The 22307-nt window shown below is 48.9% G+C and overlaps 1 protein-coding gene across 1 annotated transcript in view; it reads left to right on the plus strand.

Annotated features, from left to right (window-relative positions):
- Positions 1-706: 706 nt before the first annotated feature.
- Positions 707-22307, plus strand: part of DCTN1 (dynactin 1) — an 83206-nt gene continuing 61605 nt past the window's right edge. Inside the window, exons 1-2 of the mRNA XM_010568486.1 lie at positions 707-957; positions 5454-5603. Of these exons, the coding sequence (XP_010566788.1) occupies positions 5601-5603 (3 nt within the window). The 5' untranslated portion in view covers positions 707-957; positions 5454-5600. The remainder of the gene's footprint in view (positions 958-5453; positions 5604-22307) is intronic.

The following is a 22307-nucleotide window of genomic DNA, read 5'->3' on the forward strand; positions in this document are numbered from 1 at the left end:
CCCCCCCGTGGGGTAGCTCAAGGTTTCTCATTATTTGGGCCCCACCACCACCACAGAGGTGGGGAGCAGCTCTGTGGGGAGGGGGAGCACCTGTCCTGGTGGGCACTGAGCCCCCCACCTTGGGTTCCCTGTTGCCAGCACTGTGCTCACACAGGCAGCATGGGGCTCACAGCGGTGCTGTGGGCGGAATCTTTGTTCCCCTCCCCTGCTCTGGAGCCCCCCTGACCCCTCAGTGGGCTGCAGCACTGCTGGGGAAGGCTGGGCACAGCTGTTTGTTGTGGCACAAGTGCCTACGGCCCTGACAGCATTGCCCGGCTCTGGGGGCTTGGTCATTTGGAAGAAGGAAACCTTTGCAGGTAACGGCAGCAGTCGTCTGAGACCAGGGACTAAACATGTGAGTTGCCTCTAGAAAAAGAGATACTGTTTCATGCAGATGTTTCCAGCAGCAAATAGAAAGACCGATGAGGGCAGGTCCAAGAGGCCGGTGGGCCTTGAGGAGTGTTACAGGAGCAGAGCTGTCAGTATTCAGAGACACTCACATTAACTTTTTTTTTTTTTTATAAAAAAAGTAAGTGTCACCTTTCACTTTAATCAACTGCTGTTTGTAGCTACATGTTTCGGGGTTTGTTTCCAGTGTAATTCACCTTTTTCCTCAGTGTGGTGCTGGAAACCTTCAGTCCATCTGAGAAATGGTGACCGGCTTCCTTGCACAGGGTGTGGCAGAACAGTTCCATGGCAGACTTGTTTGGGATGAAGGAATCTGCACCACAGGAAAAAAAAAAAACCACAGTCACTGTGGAAACTCCTCTGCTAGCACAGTAAAGACAGAGCTTGTTTTGCAGTCGTAACCCTTAATGTTAACTTTAAATGTTCAGCAAGCTGGAGCTTCTTATTTGTGAAACGCAAGGAAATCTCGCTTCTGAGCAGAGCGTGGTTTCCAGCCCCTCCTGGCAGCAGGTATTGCTTGCAGAGCTGTTTTGACCTGTGAAGGTGTCTGTGCTGGGGAACGGGAAGTTCATATGGATAACCTGCATCTTCCCCCTCTGCATGAAATACTGGTTTGAAATTAAAGGTTGAGCCAAAACATTATGAGAAATGAAGAGAAGATTTAAGAAATAGCATTTAAGAAGGAGTGGAAATTGCACAAGCTGGAGGGGCCAGCTTTTGGATTGGAAAAATTTGGATTTGGAGGAGGGGCAGGAGTGACTCAGCCTTTGGATAATTGATAAGTGGGCTAATTTGCATGTGTGCATTATGGCTGTTTAGCGGCCAAGAAGAAAAGCAGAATTGCTATGGCCAAATATTTCCTTTCATGTAGTCTAGTAAAGATCCACTATAGCTTTTCTAGCTGAGAATTCTGTCTCTTGGGTACATGAAAGTACAAACTGGAGCCCTCGTTAGTCAGCAGAATATTTGAATAATTGATCAAATTAAGGCTGGGCCACATACTTCTGTTTGTAGTCCGCGAAGGGCGTGCTTTAAAAGCTGTGCATCTGCCCACGTGTAACACTGGTGCTTAGCATTGCTGTGTTTAATCAGTGTCTTCAATTTTTCTGATCAATGCATTTATTTTTGCCTTTGAAGGAACTAATTTTCCCCTCTGCAACGTGAGGGACACAAGCCCCACGTTTGAACTGTGTCACGGAGTGTCCCTCACGCTCAGCCCAAGCATACCATGGCTGCGGTGGTACTGCCTCGCACCGCTGGCACTGCCGCGGTGTCACCCCATGTCTGCCGTGGCCTCGTGCTGGGGGCAGCGGAAGAGCCAGTCCCGTGCCCCGGCAGTGCAGAGAGGTGGATATGCGAAGGGAGAGCGCCGTGTCTCTGCTGCAGGGGTAAAGCAGTGCTCCAAGAGGGTGCAAACCCTCAGAGAGGAGACCGGTCCCGGCGCTACTGTGTTCTCTTCCCAGAGACACCAGTGTAATCCCTCTTCCCTGCTCACTGGCACTGCTGTCTACTCCGCCAGCCTCCCCCAGAGGAGTTTCCCCAAAACATTTGCCAGGTGCATGTGAGCTGAGGAGCTGTGCTAGGCTTTTGCTGTTAAATGGGTCTTTCATTGTGTTGAGGGCAGTAAGTTTTGGGTGGTGACACGCTGCTGTTCTGTTGCAGCTGAACTGTATGGGGGTCGTTCCCTCTGGCTGCACCCATCGGCTCTGCCAGGTGAGAGCCTCTTGATTCTAAACCTCTTCTTGCTAAATTATACCTTTCTTTGTGGCTTTGCTGACAACATGCTATGTCAGTAAATCATGGCTGGTTTCACAGACAGGATAAGCTCCTGCAGTGTGCATCAAGCAAAACCTCTCTGTGCATAGAGTTGTTGCATTCTGCAGCATTGCAGAGATGAGCACAAAACTCAGCACAGCGCTTCTTCTGTTTTTGTTAACAAAACTCCTAGTTCATTTATGTTCGGCACGAGATTCCCTGCGCTATGCCTGGTGGAGCTCCCTGGTGTTAGCCGTTGACTTCACCAGGAAGGGCTGGTCTTTAAATAGGATGTGGGTGTTATGTTTGGGGTTTTTTTTAAGATCCTGTCAAGGTCTTGCTGCGTAACCTTGGACCAATTTCATCTTTCCTTTTCTTTCTCCCTCAGTTCCCAAACATGAAGCTGAGACAGTGACTGTGACCTACTTCACAGGCACTCAGGAGGGTGTCTTGCTAAATTAAATGCAAGGCACTTTTAAGTTCCTTAGAAATGTTTGAGGGGGAGCAATGAGCAATTTTAGTTTATTTTTAATAGAAGGGAGGCTTCAGGAGCTACAGCTTTGGGAACTGAGGCTTTCCTTTGGGCGGTTGTGTTGTACTAATGCACAATAAAGCCCCAAATACCAAGCGGGGCTTGCGGAAGCTAAATTGCAGGGGGTTTTGCACCCATTCCTAAAGAGCTTGCGAATCTGTCTTGTTTCTTTGAAAAACACCAAAAGAATGCAAAACAGTAAGGAAGAAAACGGGCTGTGAGGAATGCTCTTCTGCTAGGTTTTTGATTGATTGTTTTTTATGGATGGTAAAATGACTCGCAGCCCCAGAGAATGCCACCGCAGATCGGTGAGAGGGGGCATTGTGCCTCACTGTGGGTGCCCTCAGTTACCTGCCCTGTGAGGGAAGGGGGGCTTGCTGGCCGGGAATTCCATAACGAGTGAAGGAGAGAAGTTTGTTAAGGATGATAATTGCTCAGAAAAGAAAGAAAAGGCGTTGTATGCATGCTGAAATGCACCAGCTGCTTTTCCAGCAGCTGGTCAAAGTCTCACAAGGGATAAACAGTTTTGGTTGTTCTAAATCTTTGAGCAGTAAAGCAGAGCAGGCATATATTTAAATCAGCTGTTCTTGATGTAATTAAACCCAGGGAAGGCTAAATGGCACAGATGCATTGATGGCTGGGACTGGGTGACTGTGGAAGGGTGCTCAGCTGTGAAATAATGAATGAGTTGTTTTGATGGAGATGAGCTAAAATCGACTGACCTCCTCCTGCTACCGGGGAGCCGGGGCTGGTCCGCAGCATCCTTTGCTTTTCGGTCCGTTGCCATGGTTACCATCTCCCGGGCGGTGCTGCTGGTGTATTGATTGCAATCCGGAGAGTTTCGGTTTTAGCTAAAAAGAAAAGAATTAAATTTGTGCTGTAAGAAACATCAACCGGAGGGTGCTCCTGTGTCCTTGAGCGGCGTCTGCCTGGCTCGGCTGCGGTGCGGCTGAGGCTGTGCAGTGGTGCAGCTGTGCAGGGCGCAGGCTCGCAGCGCCTGCCTGCCGGGTCCTAGTGCCTTGGATCCATTCTGGCTTGGAAATTTGGTGTGGGTGCCCTGTGGCAAGCACAACACTGGGCTCGGGTGACGGCTACGTCCCCTCCTCCAGCGGCCTGGCTGCGTCTGGCGTTCGGTAGTGTTGCGCCGGACACCCAGTTCTGATGACCTATTTTTGAATAGGCGAGGGGTCCGGAAAACTTTTCTCCTGGTGCTTGGGTGGCAGTGTGGCCTTCAGTGGGCGAGCTGCTGTTGTGTCCCGGGTGCTGTGCCAGGCGCTGGGGTGCGGGGGCACAAGATTTGGGTGTTTTCTGCTTTCTCTTCAAAGGTGGTGCCTGTCCCTGCAAGCCCTGTCTCTTATCGTCAGGCAGTTGTGGTTCAAACACCAAAACGCATTGGATTATGTTGTTTACAAGCGACACAGGCTAAAGTGCTTTATTTTAGGTGGTGAATGCCTCTAATAGAGGAGTGGCTATGTGGCTGGTCTAGTGCCTGCATTGCTGTGGTCTGCAGCAGCCCGAGCTGCAGACGAGAACCTTCCTGTGCTGTAGGTGTAGGGGGACAGGATGAGCAATGCTCTGTGCTCCAAAAAGACACAGTCTAAATATAAAATGGTACATGTTAGGATTTGGACACATGGAAAATATGAAGAATTTATGGGGAAGTAACGGTCAGCGTGGTGGGCTTCAGTCTCACTATAACAACACAGTATCAGTCATCCATTACTGGATGTCATTGCAAAGGAGAACTTTAATTAAGGTTTTTAATGGCTCAGCAGATTCTTCTCTGTATTATTGGCCCATATAGGTGGCTCTTGGGAGACAGAAATAAGACTGTATTCCTACTAGCAGTGCTGGAACAGGAGCTGGAGTTGAGATTTGCTCTGGCTCTTGCACCAACCACAGGGCTGAAATTTGCCTTTCATATACCTGCCCATCACACTGAACAGTGCTGACTTTCATAACCAAGAACAAACCTCAAAGAGGAGGGAGCTGGTACAGAGGTATAACTGGGCAGATCGAGTTCTCCTTGCAATCGTTCCACTTCTCAGGAAGAATAGACAAGAATCCAGGCTGACTTCCAGGTCACCTGGGGGAGTATGCATAGCTTAGAGTTTAATTAAAAAAGTCTTAAACTCAGCAAACTCAATCTGGATTTATATTGACACAATATAAGACAGAACCCTGAAGTGCCGTTTTTAAAATTTCTTTTCTGAACACAAGTTTGCTGGAAAACTAAGCTGCTTATAAATCAAAAAGAAGCTTTGCTGAAGCAATTTCATGGGGAGATGTGTGTGTGTATATAAAATATATATATATAAAAAAATACACTAAGATGGAATTTTGCTCTTCCTAAATAAATAGTGGGGAGTTTTCTGCAGGTTTTTGAAAATTCCTGCTCAGTTTGCTTAAACTGAGTAAACTGTTAGTGTTCAAGCTACCTGGCGTGTGGACTGTTTCTTATCCCAGATTTCAGCAAAAAGTCTGAAGGTTCTAAACTCAGTGTTCCTTGGCTTTTTATGATAGTTTTTCTGTAATGATGATTATTACATTGAAAGTTTGGGCAGCTACCAGACAATTGTTGTGGGTCCTAACAAAGCTATGGCTGCGAACAGCATGCAGGATGGCCCATGTCCCTGGGGAGGAAGGGTGCTGCAGCATCGGTGCCTTACCCGTAAAGGGTGACGTGCAGAGATCTGTAACATTTGCCACTTTTTTGCAGGTGAATGAAGATTGCCCCAAACTTGGGTAAGAATGACCTTGATGTGTGAAGTATTCCCCAAGCTGACCTAGTTCAGTCTCCCACGCGAATACATGTCTCCTGAGATTCTTTGACTTGGATTTGTGAACAAACACACAGGCAGCTTTTATGGTATGTGTTATCGCCTAATAAACACCTAAATGCCGGAGAAGGGGCTGTGCTGGGGTTACTGCTCGCTGCACTGGTCCCTTCCCTGGTGTGCCGGCCCCTGCTCAACACGCTGCCTTTGCCTGCCCTTGTCCTTGCTCTGGAGTCCTGGCTTTTCAGCATCGAGGGTGCAAGGAGGTCTGCTAGAACCATTCCTGCTTGGGACGCACAGTGCCCTATTATAACAAGAAATTTTCTTGGTGGTACTCTAAAAGGTGAAGGTGGATCTGGAGGCAGGTAATGTGCTTGCCCAGCAGCTGATGTTGCTTGGGAATAAACTACGCCAGTGGACTGTCAGAGGCTTGGGGTTTATTGTGTGCAGTTGAGATGAACTGGGCAGGAGCTGCCTTGAGTGCAGCTGGGGATCAGGCAGTAGGAGGGGAGACCATAGTCTTTATTAAGGCTAGTGTTTCCTATGATTTGCTAAACTAAGTTTATTTCAAACAGTAAATTTATTTCAAAGCTTTAACATGAATCAGAAAATTGGGTATGTTTTTGTGGAAAAGGGGATGCTGTATTTTCTGGTAGCTGTGGCAGCCTCTGGAAATGCCAGGAAGATTTATTCATCGTAGTTATTTTGTTTGGTTGAAACAGCAGTTCATCCAAAAATGACAGTGTCTAAGTTTGGAGAAAAAATTAAATTGTTTTCCTCTCTGTAGAGCAGGCTTTGGGCTGAAATCTACCGGTTCTACAGAGGCTGCAGCAGCCAACAGCCAGCTTCATCTTAAGGATATTTTTCTTGTTTGCACTGATTGCTTAAGACCGACTCAAAGTGCTTTAATTACAGAAAGCCTTACATATCCCCATGTAATGCAGTTTCAGTTAACTAATAAAACTACTGTCTAACCTTGGCTTCTTGTCTTTCTGTCAAGTTTTAATTTTCATCCAAAGTCCACATAGTAAATGAGAAATTAAAACAGAAAATGGTGAATGGTGCTACATAATGGTGTTATGTTAAGAAATGGTATCTCCCTGAAGGTGTCGATATTATATCCTCCTGGTTGGCAAAACAGTGATTTTAATGTTCAGCCTCCATCTGTTCACAAACGCATTTTCAAAGGCTCTTGCTTTTTTGTTTATACTTATTTCAGTATGGGTTTAGGAAATCTCAATGCAAAGGGTTGGAGTTGGTACGTTTTATGTCCTTGCTGTGGTCTGGGGCTGTAAAGCCCCTCCAACGCTGCAGCCAAGCAGCCTCCACACATCCCCCACCTTCTGACCCCCGCGTTCCAGTGGTGAGGGTGGGAGGAGGAGGATGGGTAGGTGCAAGTGCCTTTTGGCAGACAGAAGACCCGCTGGTAGAGTTGGGAAAAGTGTGGGGTCTGGGCTCAGAGATGTGTCCTCCATTGTCTTGTGGGTGTGGGAAGCTGGGGTCCCCGAGCGGGAGGGAGTGCAGAACCCTCTAGTGCTGCGGGGTTGGTGGTCCCCAGGTGGGCTGGGCTCCTGGCAAGCCTGCTCCTCCAGCAGTGTGCATTGGCTCTAGCGTGATGCTTCTGACACTTTCGGGTGCTGGGCTCCGGCACTTTCAGGCGCTGCTGTTGGGATCTCTTTCCTGTGTCTTGCCCTTGGAGGGAACAAGCGTTTCTTGCTGCTGTTGCAGCTTTTCCTGGGTGGCCGCCTGGCCCGCTGGCTTTGGGCCAGTTAGGGTGGCTTGGGGGGTGCTGAAGTTTGGCATCTCTCGAGGGCTGGTGTCTTTGGGTGGCAGAGGTGCGCCCATCAGCACGAGGTGTAGGTGGCTCTGTTATCGTTCTTGACCTGTTTCAGTAGCTGTAGGACTTCGGTGTTCCGTGGGAAGCTTTCAGGGAGCTCTGGTGGAGCATCACTGGCAGTCATTACTGTCTGCTGTAGTTCCAGTCCTTCTGTAGCATTGTGTGTTTTAAGAGGCTCCTTTGAAAATGAAGGCAGGTTCCAGCCTTGGCATTGTAGTGACAAAGAGAGAGTGTGCTTTGATTGCTACGAGCCTGCCCATGCTCGAGCAAGTAGCTTGAATGGTCTCTAATATTTTAATTTAGCTTTAAGTGACCTGAAATTGAGTCTTCTTCCCCTTTCTTTGTTGGTAGCTTTTGTATAGACTGCAGAGGCTTAAAATTGCTGCGAACTTATTGTCCCTCTTGGGGTTAATCGTAGGCTTGTTTTAAATGTAAAATGTTTTCAAGTTATGCAAAACTGTTTTTAGCTTTTCAATGAAACTGTAACGAGTCCCTAATTGGATATTAAAAACTCAATGTGTGTTCTTACTGGAAATACCTTCACTGCATACTCCTTTGTGTTGCTTCATTCACCCAGGTTTGATTTCCATCACTGCTGTGTTTGTGGGTGATACTGAGGGGAAACTGGGGAATTTGATGTAAGCTCGTTCATTGATGCCAGTGGTGGAGTCCCAGGTGGGTCTGCGGTGCCCCACCACCTGCCAGTTCGTTATCAGTCATTAGGGTACTGGCTGCTGAGCTGACTGGTAGAGTGGGCTCTGTTGGGATGCTTCGGGGAAAAATTTGTGTGTTTATGTGGGAAAAACTCCCTTGCGCTTCAGGTTTAACATGGAAAACTCGGACTGGGGAGGAGGGAGAAATTAGTTGTGTAGCATTTGCCATTTTCTTTTTAAAGGGAGAAATACTCTTTTAGCTACAGCTGGTCTTGCTGGGAGGAAAACCTTCCTGATGTTTAGTATTTTTCTTGTTTCAGCGTATGTCCTGTTATTCCTAGGGCTCTGTGGGAAGAACAGTGGTAAGTTCCCGTCCCTTGAGAGGGGGAAATGTCCCACATCACCCGTTCCCAGGCTGCTACAGGACCATTCACCCTTCTGCACTTTCTGAAGTCCCTCTGACATTCTGTGGCTGTTTCCCAGTTTCCTTCGTACTTAGAGGAAGGGTTTCTTTAACTTCATGTCCCTGCTTGTCGTTCCAGCCTCTCCTTCAAATATAAACACCACTGTCGCTCTGCTGGGGTTAGCACCCTTCAAATATTTGTGCAAGACGGCCATGTCCTCTGTTCAGCCAAGGGCTGTGTCCACAGTTCTCATATGTCTCGTGCTGCAGCCAGCTGTTTCTCTGGCTCTGCCCCAGCCTTGGAGGCCCAGGTCACACAGGAAAACAGAAAAAACTTTAGTATTTAGATTCCAGATTTCCTGAGTCTGTCCCGCACCTTGATCACAAGAACCTTTTTTCCTCTTATATTAAACTATATGTATGAAAGCAGCCTGAATCAGCGCTGCCCCCAGGGCTCTTCCCATCCCCAACACCAGTAACGGGTTTCTCTTCCATTTCGGGGGTGCAGCTCTGAGTTACCCTGCCATCATCCGATGTCGAGCTAGTTTGCTGCTCTTGTTCCGGGGCAGACAAGTGGCAGCCTCTGCTCCTGAGCCAGGACTGAAGCTGAGCTGTGTGCAGGGTTCTATGGTCAGGCACGTACCAGATTTCCATTCTCCTGGAGACTTGGAAGTGTGCTGCTGCATCTCCCAGTCTGAGGGAAGTGCTCAGGGCTTGCCTGGTTCTGCAGAGATGCAGCGTGTAGATAGATAGCTCCCTCATTGGTAAAATCAAGTGGACCTTGGCTAAAAAGGAAAAAAAATACAATAAATGGAGTGGATGTAGTTCGTGCTAGAGAAGAGCATGGCACAGTGTCTGTTCTGGGTCAGAGCAAGAGCCCATCTTGGCCAGGAGCCTGTCTTAACAGTGGTCAGTAGCGGCTGCAGAGGAGAAGAATATTAGAAAAAGGTGAAATATGGTGATGTTTCCTCCAATGTAACCTCCCAGATTCTTGCAGTGAGTTGCTGGAGACTTCCGAAGCTGGAGGTGGTACTTCCCTCTGTGGTTAAAAGCAGCACTTGACAGATTTTCTAAAAGGGAAAAATTTTGGTTTAATGCTTACTAGAGAGGAACCACAAGAGTCCTAGTCTTGTGAGCCTGAGCAGAGTAGGGAGCGTGCACAGTCCTTGTAGAGGAATGAGGGAGATTTGACAGAAGGGGTGTTTTTAGCCTGGGGGGTTTTTTTGTCCCACAGCTGTTGGATTTGTTGGATGTGAATGGGAGACCCCCCCCATGCTCCAAAACCATCTTCACTGCCGGGGGCTGCAGCAGTGATGCATCCCACCCCTCCTTTGTTTCATTTATGGATCAGTGCAGGGGGAGTACCGTGATCCTCTTCCCAAAGTGGTCAGCTTTAGTCATACTGCGGTCGGTAGAGAAAGACAGAGCGACCTGATCTGGGACAAACTGCCTGTTTCTGACCAGCCAACGCATCACTGTCTGCTCTTTCCAGCCCTCTTTGGTGTTGCTTTGCATTCCTCTCTTCTGGTGATCACTGTGGTTTGGCCTGTCCTTCTCCGGAGTGGAGGTTTTCATGCAGAGCTTTGGGAACCTTCGCCTGACAGGTTGTGCAGATGCAAAAGTATTTACAATGCGTGGGAAGGCTGGGAGAGGCTGGAGTTCGGGTTCCTCCTGCTGCACTGGCTCAGCCGCACGGGTGCAGGGCTAGCTGAGCTGATGCTAGTCTCAGTTTTTCATAATTTCATTGTGTTCGACTAGTTTTGGTTGTGTTTGACTTGGGTTTTCTTCAAATAATGCAGGTTTTGGCATCTAATGTCCTTGATCTCTCCTAGAGCTGACAGAGTTGAAGGGAGTGGAAAGACACTTGGGCCTTTTTGTAACTTTCTCAGAGACTTAGGAAGTGACGAACAGGTTTTAACTTCCCTTTTGTGCTGGCTGTCTGAAGTAACGTGGAGTAGGTCTGTTGACTGCAGTGTGCTTCTCCAATGGATAATTTAACCTTTGCTTTGCATGAGAAATATAATTGTGCTTTGACAAAACCCTGTAGCTTTTCAGAGCGGTCTTGTGGAGCTCCTGGAGCAGTGGCAGGGTTTTCCCATTGGTGGGGAGTGCCTCTCCCGGTTTGCCCGGCAGGTGTGGTTATCCTTCTGTTTGCTCACTGTGGGCAGTTTGTAGCTGTGGTGGTCAGTGAGTGTCTGGGGTTGCTCTGGTTGAGTTCTTGGTTGTTCCTGTGATAAAGTCCTAGTTTCTAGCTAAGTTTTTGTTGTTCATCCCTGTCGTATGTCTTTTAAAGTTCATTCCTTTGAATGCGATTGCTGTATCCTTCAAGACCACCTGCTTCATTTTGTGAGATGTTCTGGTCTTCCTCTATCTGAATGTGCCACCCCCTGTTCAGTGCCATGCTCTGCCTTTTTGGTGTATATCTGTGGTTTTCAAACTTTTCTGCCTGGTTCCTAAAGCAAAGTTTCAGTGCAGGTACTGGCATCAAGATAGCTGATGTGAAGCTTGCATTTCTTACTTGCCTTTCATAGAATAGTTAGGAGTCATCTGCAGCAGTGCAGGAAACAAGGGATCAGAGGATATGTTCATTAATACAAGGATTGTGAAAAATTCAGCCCCCATATTGACCTATCAAGAACTTTCCGAGCAGGTTCCTCTTCACCCTCTTAAAAACTTCCTGATGACATTGGTTTTTCCCTTCAGGTAGTTCATTGCCTTTGTTATGGTCACTGCAGTCAGGTGCTAAAATAGGATGCAAACAGTCATAAAAATTCATGGTGCGACCCCTGTTTTGGAGACGGCCGCATGTGTTGGTGTCCCGGGAGGGGACGGCTGGGTGCAGGATCCCAGGCTGCTGGTGGGTGCTGGTGTCTTGCAGCTGTGGAAGAAGCTGCAGCACGAGGTGGCTGGGCATGGTGGCTTGCCAAAGCCCCTCCGTTAGCCTCGCTTGCCATTTCATAGGCAGCAATTAACGCTGCAGACAGCTCTGAGAAGAGGGGCTGATGACTTCAATTAGACATCTATTCAGATCAATCAGGGAAAGAACAATTATTGATTTTTAAAAAATGCCCCACGATTAACTGTTTGGTCTCCATGCCTCCCATCTGCCTGCGCTGTGGTTGCGTGCACACCTTTACCCGGCGGTGCCAGGGTGCCATACGCGGCTGGGGGTTCTTGGGGAGAGAACCTGCATCATGGTGTTATTTTCCCTCAAACTTTGCCATGGAGGGATGTGGTGTCAGGGCAGGCGGGAAGAGCAAGGTATGGCTGATGGGGACAAACCTTAGCAATCGGCAAGGGGGACGGGAGGCACGCCGAGCGCTCCTATGGTGGTGTCCAGACGCGTCTTGGTCGGCTCCAGGCTGGAGGAAATTAGGGTGGCCCCTGCCCAGCACCCAGCAGTGGGTGCTGCCTGCACAGCAGGACAAGCAGGAGGAGGCTTTGTCCTTCCCAGTGCCCCGGCGTGGGTGGGCAAGCAGCGGCCGTGCCAGCGGCCGTGCCGGGGCCTTACCGTGGCTGAGCCGAGGCTGGTTGCCTTTCCTCCTGCGGCTCTACCAGGAGCCGGGTAGCGTTAGGACCCAGCAAGCTGGCAGTGCCGGTGACAAGTCTGGAGCAGCACTAGCGCAGAGTAGTCTCCATCAGCTGGGCTGGATTTTTGTATATCCCTGTATTAAAGAATCCTCTGCCAGAGAAGGGCTTTTTCCCCTTTCTGTGCGACCCAGCAGAGCCTCGCCGGGGGGGACACAATGATGGTTAGATCAGCTGAAACGTGAAAAACCTCTGCTGACTTACTGCTGGCCATGAACTGAGACCATTATCTAAAAATAATAAATCTTTAAAATAAAGAGAGAAGCCAGCGGCAGCATGGCCCAGAGCAAGAGACACACATACAGCCGGGTAAGTTGGGGGGAGGGAAACTTATTTACAAACTCCCGGCTATGCTGTTAGATAATATTGTAATGTATCTTAATGCTATCTGTTGCAATGAAAAATATATCTATTTTTATACTGAAATCTAGATTGTGTTTCCTGTGCTTTCATGTTTCTGGAATTTCATATCTTCATCACTAACAATATCTGTTATGATGTACGGTGGGTGGATAAATAGTCTGAATTATATTAGCGGCTGTGTCCTTTTGATTTAAGTTAGTCTGCTTTTGCTGTTAATTATCACTGATAATGCAACGAGGTATCAGCTGAGCCTCCGGTGATGACAGAATCTTTCTAGGGCTTTTCATCACAAAGATTCTGGGTTGTTTTCCTTTCTGCATCGTGTTTTTCCTTCCTCTTTGCTTATTTTCCAGGTTCATGGTGAGATACTGAGCTTCCGAGTGCCTGAAAATCATTTCCAGGTTTTACCGTATTGCAGTTAACCCTGGGCTGTGCGGTGGGCAGCAGAACCGGAGCCGGGCACCAGCCCTACAGCGAGGCCTTTCTTTGGAGTTTCTTTCTTTGTCGTTTTGTTCTTCCTCGCCGGCGTGGTGACATTGTGTCCCAGACACTTGCTGTTTTGGGGACCGGGTAGCGCATTTTCGGTGTCTCTGTTAGTGCTTGCCAACTTGGCAGAGTGCTTTGTAACTCCAGGGCTGGTTGCAGGGGCGGGAGGGCTGCACTTTGGCAGAGCCGGGGAGGGCAGACCCTACCGCCTGCCTTAACGCCAGGTTCATGTCCAGCCCGGGGGCTGCCCGAAAAAACCCCCGTGGAGGAGTGTGACCTGCGACTGCTCTGCCTGCCCAGGCAAGGGCGTTGTGCAAGAGCACGGAGCCCAGAGCCGCCCGTTGCCAGTGGGGCGTGCGTGTGTGATTTGGTCTCTGGCCGAAACAATTTGCTTGCGTAGTCACAGGCTGCTGAACGGAGCAGCTGCCATTCAGAAAAAGGCTTGGGGCTGCCGGCGATAGCGTGCAGCTGGAAAGTTGCTTTATCCACCCTGTGCAGGTCAAAGTGTGTTTCCGTGCGGGGATGCGGCTGCGGAGCACGCCCCTGGGCTGGGAAATTATGTCTGCAGGCATACGAAGGCAGACTGCTTGAGCTTCCCAGGCTGTGTGTTTGCTAAATGTTGCTGTTTTCAGTGGGGGGGAGTGGGGCGAAGGAGGTGAAATTTCAAACTGAGTCTTGGCAGTTCTGTCCTGATAACTGCATTGAATTTCGGTCAGGCAGGACAGCAGCTGTGTCTCCTGGAAGCGAGCAGGCTTATCTGCGTTTTACTCAAATTGCATTTTGAAATCGGTACCGTGGGGACCAAAGCTGCGCCAGACCTTCCGGCTGGGCTGGAGCGACTGGCTGTCCTGGCAGTGTCTGTACGAGGGTTATAGGGACGTGTGGTCATACACCAGTGCAGTGGCCGGTGTCATTGCCGTCAGAAACACGTGAACCATCTGCATTTGACTTCTTGCTCCCCAGATTTGAGCAGAATGAGTCCAGTACCATGGCGGTGTTTGCACGGTGGGGGCTTCATCCTGGTGACGCCTTGCTGGCTCATCTGCAAGTCTGACAGCGGCAGACCCACGCTGCTCCAGCTTTTGCTGGGTGAGACAGCAGCCACCCCCACCGTGTCACCGGGTGACGGGTCTGCTCTTAATCCTGGGGTAATCCCCTCCTTTCAGTAGGGACGGTATGGCAGCATCACACACTATCTGGTAATAACTAGACTTAACAGAAACTAGAATTCTTTCCAAGTCTTTCCTTATTCCAGCCATGTTGGGTCATGTCTTGAATTTGAGGCTAGGAGCATTTTAACCTGTGGTCATGAACCTTGTCATGGGGGCTTTTCAGAGGTGGTTGCTGTGTTCAAGGTTTGGTTGAAACTTTTGATCTGTACTTTGAATGACAGTTTGAGGTTCAATTAGTCATATCTGCACAGAGGGAGGCGTCCCTGTGTGCCGGCGTAATGATGTGAGTCTGGCTTCTGGAAGGAATACAATAAATATTCCTTGGGTTATCCGCTATAATGGAGCAAAACACTGAAACTGTCATGCTTGGATGAAACACAGTAGTGATCCAAATCATGCTCAAATCACAAGTCAAGTCACTTGGAATTGCATCCATTTTTCAGTGACTAATAACCAGTATTTTCAAAGAACTGAGGAGATGGTCTGTAAATGTGTGTAATACTTTAAACAGAGGTAAAAATGGGAAAACGTGTTTTTGAGTGGTGCCAGGTAGGCAGTTGTGCGGAGCAAGGTATTCTATTAATGGAGCAGGTGGGCAGTCGAAGTGCAGCCCACATGGCTTGTTCCTCGCCTGGAGGAGGTTTCTTCTCCAGCCCTGTCCCTGCTTGTCCAGTGAGTGGGACGAGGAGCTCCTCCAGGGCTGTGCAATGTGCTCTTCCAAGCATGATGGCTTCCTCCAAGCCACCTGCCTAGGGACTGTCCTGCCGCAGACCGGCCTGGTGCCGCGCGGGCGGTGATGGCTGCTCCGGTGGGTCAGTGTTCCTGGTTGCTTCTCTGGCTGCCCAATCCCTACCACCTCCCCTGTACCCCGAGTTGGCCGTTGATACCCTACGGTGTAGGTTTGGGAGAGTGGGGTGACAGAATGCTGCTTCTGCTATCAGAGTGCACTAATTTCTCATTTCATGTAATTTAGCAGCTTATTCACCCTTTAGACCATCGCTGCATGGGAGCGATGATTGAGCTGTTATGAATTGTCCACACTGATGCTCACACAGATTTCCCGAGGGCTCCTGCCTAATGGAGAGTCTGTCAGCGGGTGAGTGGCCCTAGGGGGTAACTCTCTGGCCTTGTGTGTGTACCCCTTCTCTCATCCCGTGGGCTGGTGTCCGTGGGAGCTTTCTACAGCTCTGTGCTCCTCTGTCCTCTTTATTTGCCATTGGTGTATCACCACCTTGCTCTCTGTGCCCAGAATTTGGGTACCCAGAGCACTGGTGTGTCCTGCTGGAAAGGCTGGTGTGACCGGAGAGGATGCTCATACCTCCCTTGTTCATTTGGCCCTGGCAGAAGATGACCTTTTGGTCACTGGTGGCAGGGGAGAAGTTCCCAAAACTCAGCCCCACCTGAAGTTCCGTCTGTCGGTTTTCCTGGAGACAGAGCCCGCCAGAGCCGAGGGCAGACCCTGCGGTGTGTGAGGTGCGGCTCTTGAGACACGCTCTGGCTCTTAGGAAGAGATCAGCGAGGAGCCGGCATGTCGTACTGTGTCTGGAGACCTGAGGACGTTCTGGGTTGTGTCACCGGCTGCTGTGTCGGGCTGTTGTGCTCTGGTGTCCCCAAGGATGACTGACCCCAAGTTTGCTGTATCTCTCACCCCTGCCTCCTTCCTCTGCAGCTGGCAAGGGATCGCGACCACAGCTGAGAGGAACAGCTGCAGGCGGGCACCAGCCTCTCTGGCCCACCACCGACCTGGCTCTACCCTTCCACCTCTGCTTGGGAAGGCCATTGGGTCCCCAGTCCACGGTCATCTGGCTGGGAAGGTAGATGGGAATGCACTATTTCTAGCTTGGACAGTTTCTCTCCTTTCTTTTAAAATCTGAAATTGTGGTCATCGCATTGTTTTGAGTCTTCATGAGAATAGCAGTCTCTGGTTTAGCCAGGCAGGTTAGACCCTGGCTCGTCCAACAACACTGGAGAGCTGAGGCAAGACAGAGTCATCAGAGAAGTCAGCTTGATCCTTGCTTCAGTCCGACATACTGACAGCAGTGCGGGTCCCGGCAAGCTGCAACACAAGAGAAAGAAAATGGTGATACTGGTGTGTTGCCCTAAGGCAGGGGCAGCAGCGATCCCTGGCCGGGGAGCCGGACCCATGGCTGACCGGGCTCTTTGCAGCTCTGGGTCCGAGTTGCTGCTTACAGTTTTGGTCAGAGCAAAGCCGTGTGTGTTAACCAAACTGTGCTCCCCGGCACTGGGGGAAGAGCGTGGTGAGCTCCTGACCTTAAGAACATGGAGATGTTGGTGAACGGTGTGAACTGTCATCCTTGCTTTGGAGAAGTGCAACTTGTTCTACTGTCTTATTTCTGGTTAGAATCAAAAGTTAGAGAGCCATTGCCTTGTCTTAAGGGCATGATTATGTTAGAGGCTTATTCTGTGCTCTCCCTTCTTTCCTGAATGTTAAGGATTCAGGAAACATTTCTATTAAAATTACTGCTGATTGACAAATGGACCTTCAGGATGTAAGTTTTGATAGGTTTCTGTATTGGCCAGACTTACTTGTAGAACATATGGCACTACCTCCATGTTATCTGTGCTCTTCAGAGGCATAGCTTGATGTTAAGCTCAAGAAGAATTACTGAATTTGAGAATGGATATTGCAGCAATCACATGTGTATTGAACGGGCTATCTGAGTGGGGCAGTTGGTGTGAGATCTGCTTTGGTGCCGAGGAGCATGGTGCTTCTCAGTTTGAACTGCAGTGAGCAGTGCTGGGAGAAGCAGGTGAAGGCCCTGGTGTGACATTAATGATCTTGTGGAACGATGGTTGAGATCCTGCCCTAAAAAAAGACCTGTGGGTAAAGGGTCTGTGGACGTTTTGTGGGAGCATGCTGTGATGGCGTTATACTCGGTAGGCTTGGCCTTTCTGCTTGAACTCTGTGGCCATGCAAAGAGCCCTTCCCAGGAGTAGGAGGTGTTTCGGTGTTGATGTGAGTTGGGGCAAGTGTTCCATTTGTTCCCTTTGTAATGGCCATGACCGTACCTGTCACCCCACCATGGTGTCCGTTCTGAACCCCTCTGGTCCTAGATGGGCGGCAGTCTGTCCTTCCCGCTGAGAGGTGGATAGACTTGGGACGGTCCAGTTTCTGGTGTGTCCTGGGAAGCTGAAGCCGTGGTGCAAAGCTCTGGAGTGGACCTTGCTGAGCCCCTTGAAGTCCTTTTCTACCCCTCATGCTGTGTCCCAGCAGGTTCAGGGAGTACAGAATACTTGCGTACCTTCACAGGCGTTGTAAAGTAGAGAAACAGACCTTTTTTTTCCAGTTAGCACCACATCCATCCCGTTGACCCAGCAGAACTCCCTGTGTAACTGCAGAAGGGCCTTTCATGTGACCACTGAGTGACGGAAAGAAGTTTCATCATTGCATCAAGTTGACCACATAAGGATGTGTGAGTGTGGGCTCTACACCCTGATTTATTTATTTATTTATTTGCAGAAGATCATAAAACTTGTAAAAACTGCTCGTAGGAGGCAGAAGGTCGAGGTGCTCTTGTGCAGGGGCCACTCGCTCGCTTCGGGCTGCCCAGCTGCCTGGGGAAGCTTGCTGGCTCCTGCTGAGGAGGAGGAGGAGGAAGAGCACATCAGAGGCAGGTACCGTGCATTGCCCATAACCTCCGGATCCCCATCAACCCCTTGCCCAGCCGGGGGCTCACACTGGTTGTCTGTTTGCAGAATGGGAGCTTTCTGTGGGGTGGAAACACATTTGACCCGGCGGATGTTTCCTACAGACAGTTTCAGGGAGCTGCACCGATCCATGTGTTGCGTGCATGTGGCTTTGCAGAAGCCAGGCTGCATGCCTTGCATGTGCCTGTCCAGGAATTTCCTTCTCCCCAGTGATGATTGTGCCTTATTTTACAGGTAGGGCTCTGTTCTCAAATGCCCGTCAGCCCTTAACTTCTCTAACTATTCTTGGCAAATTTATTTTTTTGTTCTTTTTTCTCAAGTGGGGCTGAGCAGTAACTTACATTAGGAAATCCTTGCTCTGGTAGATATGCATCTTATGAATTTTCCTTTGTAATCAGTCTTATTGTTGCCATTTTATTTGGGATAAGTTTTGTATTGGTAGAAGTTATCTTCTAGATTCCCAAAAATCACAATATGCCAGTGGAGAAGGAGCTTCTGGACTTTTGAAGTGTGATTTGTAACCTCGCCATTTTGTGAATAGTGAGGTCCCACTTAGGAAATGGAACTGGGGGATAGGGTTAGGGCAGGACACTGTCTGGGGCAGGACACTACTCCGAAAGTTCCTTGGTGAGACATTGTAAGCAAAGTGTGTTTGGAAAAAGTTATTCTGAAATGCTTTTTTGCTGATGTTACAAATTACGGGCTTTCTTGGGAAGGGAGGACACGGCACAAGCATACCATGGAATTAATAAGCTTTCTGTTTTTTAAAATGAAACCTTTTTTGATAGATTTACAAAATTTTAATAATTTTATATTTGAGACTGAAAATATGGGTATCAACTTTTGGCAGATTTAATTGCATTAACTTTCCTTATTCAGCACTAATGAGATCGCAGACATGCGAGAAAGATGTTAACGACTTGTTTTATTACTTTCTTGTGGTGATGCATACCCATATGTTACTAATTGGCTGCTATGTTAATTATAACATCTAACTAATGACCTAAGTGACAAATAAACCCTGAGGCTGACCCATGTTCATATAGGCTGAGGGGAGTCACGAGGCAAACCAAGACAAAACTTCTTTGAGATGTTGCTATTGTTAACAAAATCCATTATCTGGAGATGAAATATTGGTAAATAAATCTATTACCTGGAGGTGGACAGTGGCTTGTGGAGCGCAGGGGGCTGCAGCCCTCCCTAAGCCTGACAGCCAGGACTTGGGTGGAGTTTTGGGTTGCATGCTCACGTCTTTCCTGGAGTACGGAAACGCACATGGATCTGTCGGCTCCTTCTCTTCCCGAGCCTCTCCAGCCCCGTCCTGGGCTCAGCACAGGCAGCCGTTGCTCTGCTCAGTCGAGGGAGCACGTCTACGCTGCCGGTGGGACTGTGGATGCCGGCACCGCTGGCTTTAAATCCAGCTAACGTGGGCACTGTTAGCAGCAGAGGTGTTGTGCGTGGACTGCGGGCAGCTGAGGTCCCAGCCGGGCTTCTACAGACCTGGTGAAGTCCGTACTGTGCCCTTTTTGCTGGCCCCACTTGGGTAGGTGAGAGCGTAGCATTGCTTTACAAATGCTCTTGCCCCATTGGGATACGCGCAGTGTCTACAGGGAGATGCTCTCTTTGGTCTGGGCAGGGCTTTGCTGGGAAAGAAGGAGGTAAGTTGAGGGAAAGGAGCTAAGAAGCAGCTAATGCTAGTTTGGGCGTTGTTTTTGACTGATGCAGTGTTTCAGTAGTGCTTTGCAGACATCAGTTATCTCTTTCTGAAGTGTGCAAATATTAGAGATGGGAACAGATGCCAAAGACTGAATTTCCATGGTTTTATTGACCAGCAGCTTTGGGTGAAGTTCTGTTGTTCCTGGGACAAACACAGCAATGTGCCAAAGCCAGCGGACACACTGCAGGAGTAGGCAGTACAATGGAAAAAGTGTCCTTCGTCCGGGACTGGACGCATCGTGCTCATTGCAGCTAAGTGCCTTTTGGGATTTACTGGAACACAGCAGCTGGGACCGCTATCTATATGTGTGTGGTTTTATTTTTTTAGGTCAACACCCCCAGAAATTTTATGTTTATGACTTGGAGGCTTAGTCTGAACCTAATGCTGCAGCCATAAATTACCTGCCAGTGTGTACCAAAAGCCATTTATTTACCCAGCTTGGGTCTCTGCCAGCGGAGATGACCTGGAGGGCTGAGCTCACCTGCGGGCACCGGGGTGGCCACGCTCACCGGGGTATGGCGCTACCACCGCAGGATGAGCAGAGGCTGGATTGCCTAGGAGGGATGGACAGGTGCCCAAAATAAAATATAGAAAATACCTGCAGCCCCTTCTCCTGGCTGTCCGTGGGCACCTCCAGAGAGAAAATTGGGGTTTTGTGGCTTCTAGGGGATTTTCAGTTGTTTTACCATGTAAAAAGTAACCTTCAAATGCTTTGCCTGTGTGACTGAGTACGTAGAGAAGAAATACGAAGCCCTCTGTCTTATTTGCTAATGAAAATGCTAGAACTCATTTAAATGAATCTTTAAAAGGGGACGCTACCTGAGTTGGCAATTTTTTCAGACTACTCAACAGATTTACAGTAATTTGCATAATTTTCTGTTTTGCTGTGGTAATGTAAATTATTTTGGTCTACCCTTTCATACCACTACAGAGAAGAATCCTGCACTGGGTATCTATTTATAGTTGGGAAAATTGCACATCCTAGAGGCTTTTACCTGCATTTTGATTTTTTCCAGTTGCTTTACTGCAGAGCAGAGGCTTTCTGGTGCCAGGACGGCTAGGGTGTGAAGGGCTTGCCAGGCGCTGAGCTGCATGATGGTTTTACTCTCCTTTTCAGTAAAGTCTGGTGTTAGTTTCTTTCTGCTGCACTAATTGGGTAGTTTGCTGCAATCTCGTGGCGGTTTGATGTGGGGAAAAGGTCTTTTCTTTTAAACAACTGCATGGAAAGGAGTCACTGTGGCAGAAAATCGGTGCTGGAGCATATTGCAAGTGAAATGTGGTGGAACTTCCAAACAGGCTGATGGGGTGATTCATTCGTTTGACTCTGCTGCTAATTCTTAGGAGATGGTCTCTGGAGATGGTTTTGCAAGGAACAAAGATGTGCTGCTTGCTTTATTATGCATCTCTGCTTCATAATTTGTAGAACAGGCCCCGAAGAGCTTTTGTGGTTTAAAAAAAATCAGGAAATTCTTTTTCCATGTGAAAGTCCCAGTTTTTCTTCCCTGGAGAATTTATGCGACTGCCGATGAGGAGGAAAGTGGCACTGAGAGGCCGGTGGTGGGCTTTTCTGCTGTGGCTCCACTGGTAATAGCCCCAAACTGGCAAATCTGGCTTACAAGGCTCCTCACCTCCAGCTCTGCTGGCTGTCCCTTCCTTGTGGTGGGCATCTGTCTGCAGGTGTCTGACTGCAGCCACATCAAAACCTGCTCGTGAGATGGTGTTTTTAAAATCGGTTGGGGCAGCACACTGGGGAGGCTGGTTATCCATGATGGAGAATGGGTGAGAAGCTGTGGAGAAGGTTAGGAGCCTTGTAAATTGGCTTTGCTGTCAGAAAAGCTGTACTGTGGAGCCATGCTGTATCCTGTATCTGATTGCTTAAAAATCTAGGTGTTTTGGTTCCTGTTAGTATGTGCTTTTACTCGGATTACTCTTTGGAAAGGAAGCGAGGAAGACAAGCTCTCCCTCAGCTCCCACGCGAGTGCTCTGCAGAAAGCATTCCCCAGACGCCCACGTGCAGCCCACAACACCAAACATGATGTTGCTGCAGCAGAAATGGTGAAGTAGTTGATTTTTGAGGCCAGTTTATCTGCTACCGCTCTACAGACTGATGCTATAGAAAAATAAAAACGATATTGCTTGTAAGGTGAAAGCCTGGCTGGGTTATCTCTGTGCTCTGAGCCTCTTGTCCCACTCAGTGCAGCTGAGAGGCTGGTTCCTGCAAGTCGTGCTCTGCTCCTCCTGAAACGTGTCCCTGGGCTTTTGTCTGCCGGTTCTGCTGCCGGCTGCCTCCTTGGTCGTGAGCGTCTGCTCTGCGTGCTGCTGCTGGCACAGGTGGTTTTGTCCTGCTTCACCGTCCGCGCTCCTCTCCTGGCAGTGCAGCTGCGAGAGGGTGGCCGGGAGCATCTCCAGAAGTTTATCTGAGACACATCCCAATTTTGTGATTTGGGAAGTCACCAGTGCAAGCTGAACCTAAGATGGGATGTGTCATCCTTAAAATAACAAAAATCAAAATACCACGATTTGAAAAAGAGTTTGCAAGACTGGAGCTGAACTTAGCCACAGGAAGACAGCGTGACACTTACCTCATGAATTGGCAGTAAACCTGCCTGCTTTCTGTTAACTAGGTACATTATTTATCAAATCGGCCAGAGACAACACTGTGCTGGTACAAGTCCGATACCTTCAGTTTATAATCTTGCTTCCTTATTTCCTCTGTAAGCACATTCTGTGTTTTAACCTTAGCCAACACATGTTGAAGTTGTGTGTGGACACTCACGGTATGGATTTTCCACCATCATTTAACTGTTAGTACAAGTGTAAGGTCCCTTATCCCTGGGGGGCAGCATGTGTGCCCAGGGAGCCGTGCCCTACTCTGGGCAGGTGTTACCTGCAGCAGTGCAGCTTCAAT

This window comes from Haliaeetus leucocephalus, unplaced genomic scaffold (genome assembly GCF_000737465.1).
Source record: "Haliaeetus leucocephalus isolate CR32 unplaced genomic scaffold, Haliaeetus_leucocephalus-4.0 Scaffold245, whole genome shotgun sequence".
Taxonomy (NCBI): Eukaryota; Metazoa; Chordata; class Aves; order Accipitriformes; family Accipitridae; genus Haliaeetus; species Haliaeetus leucocephalus.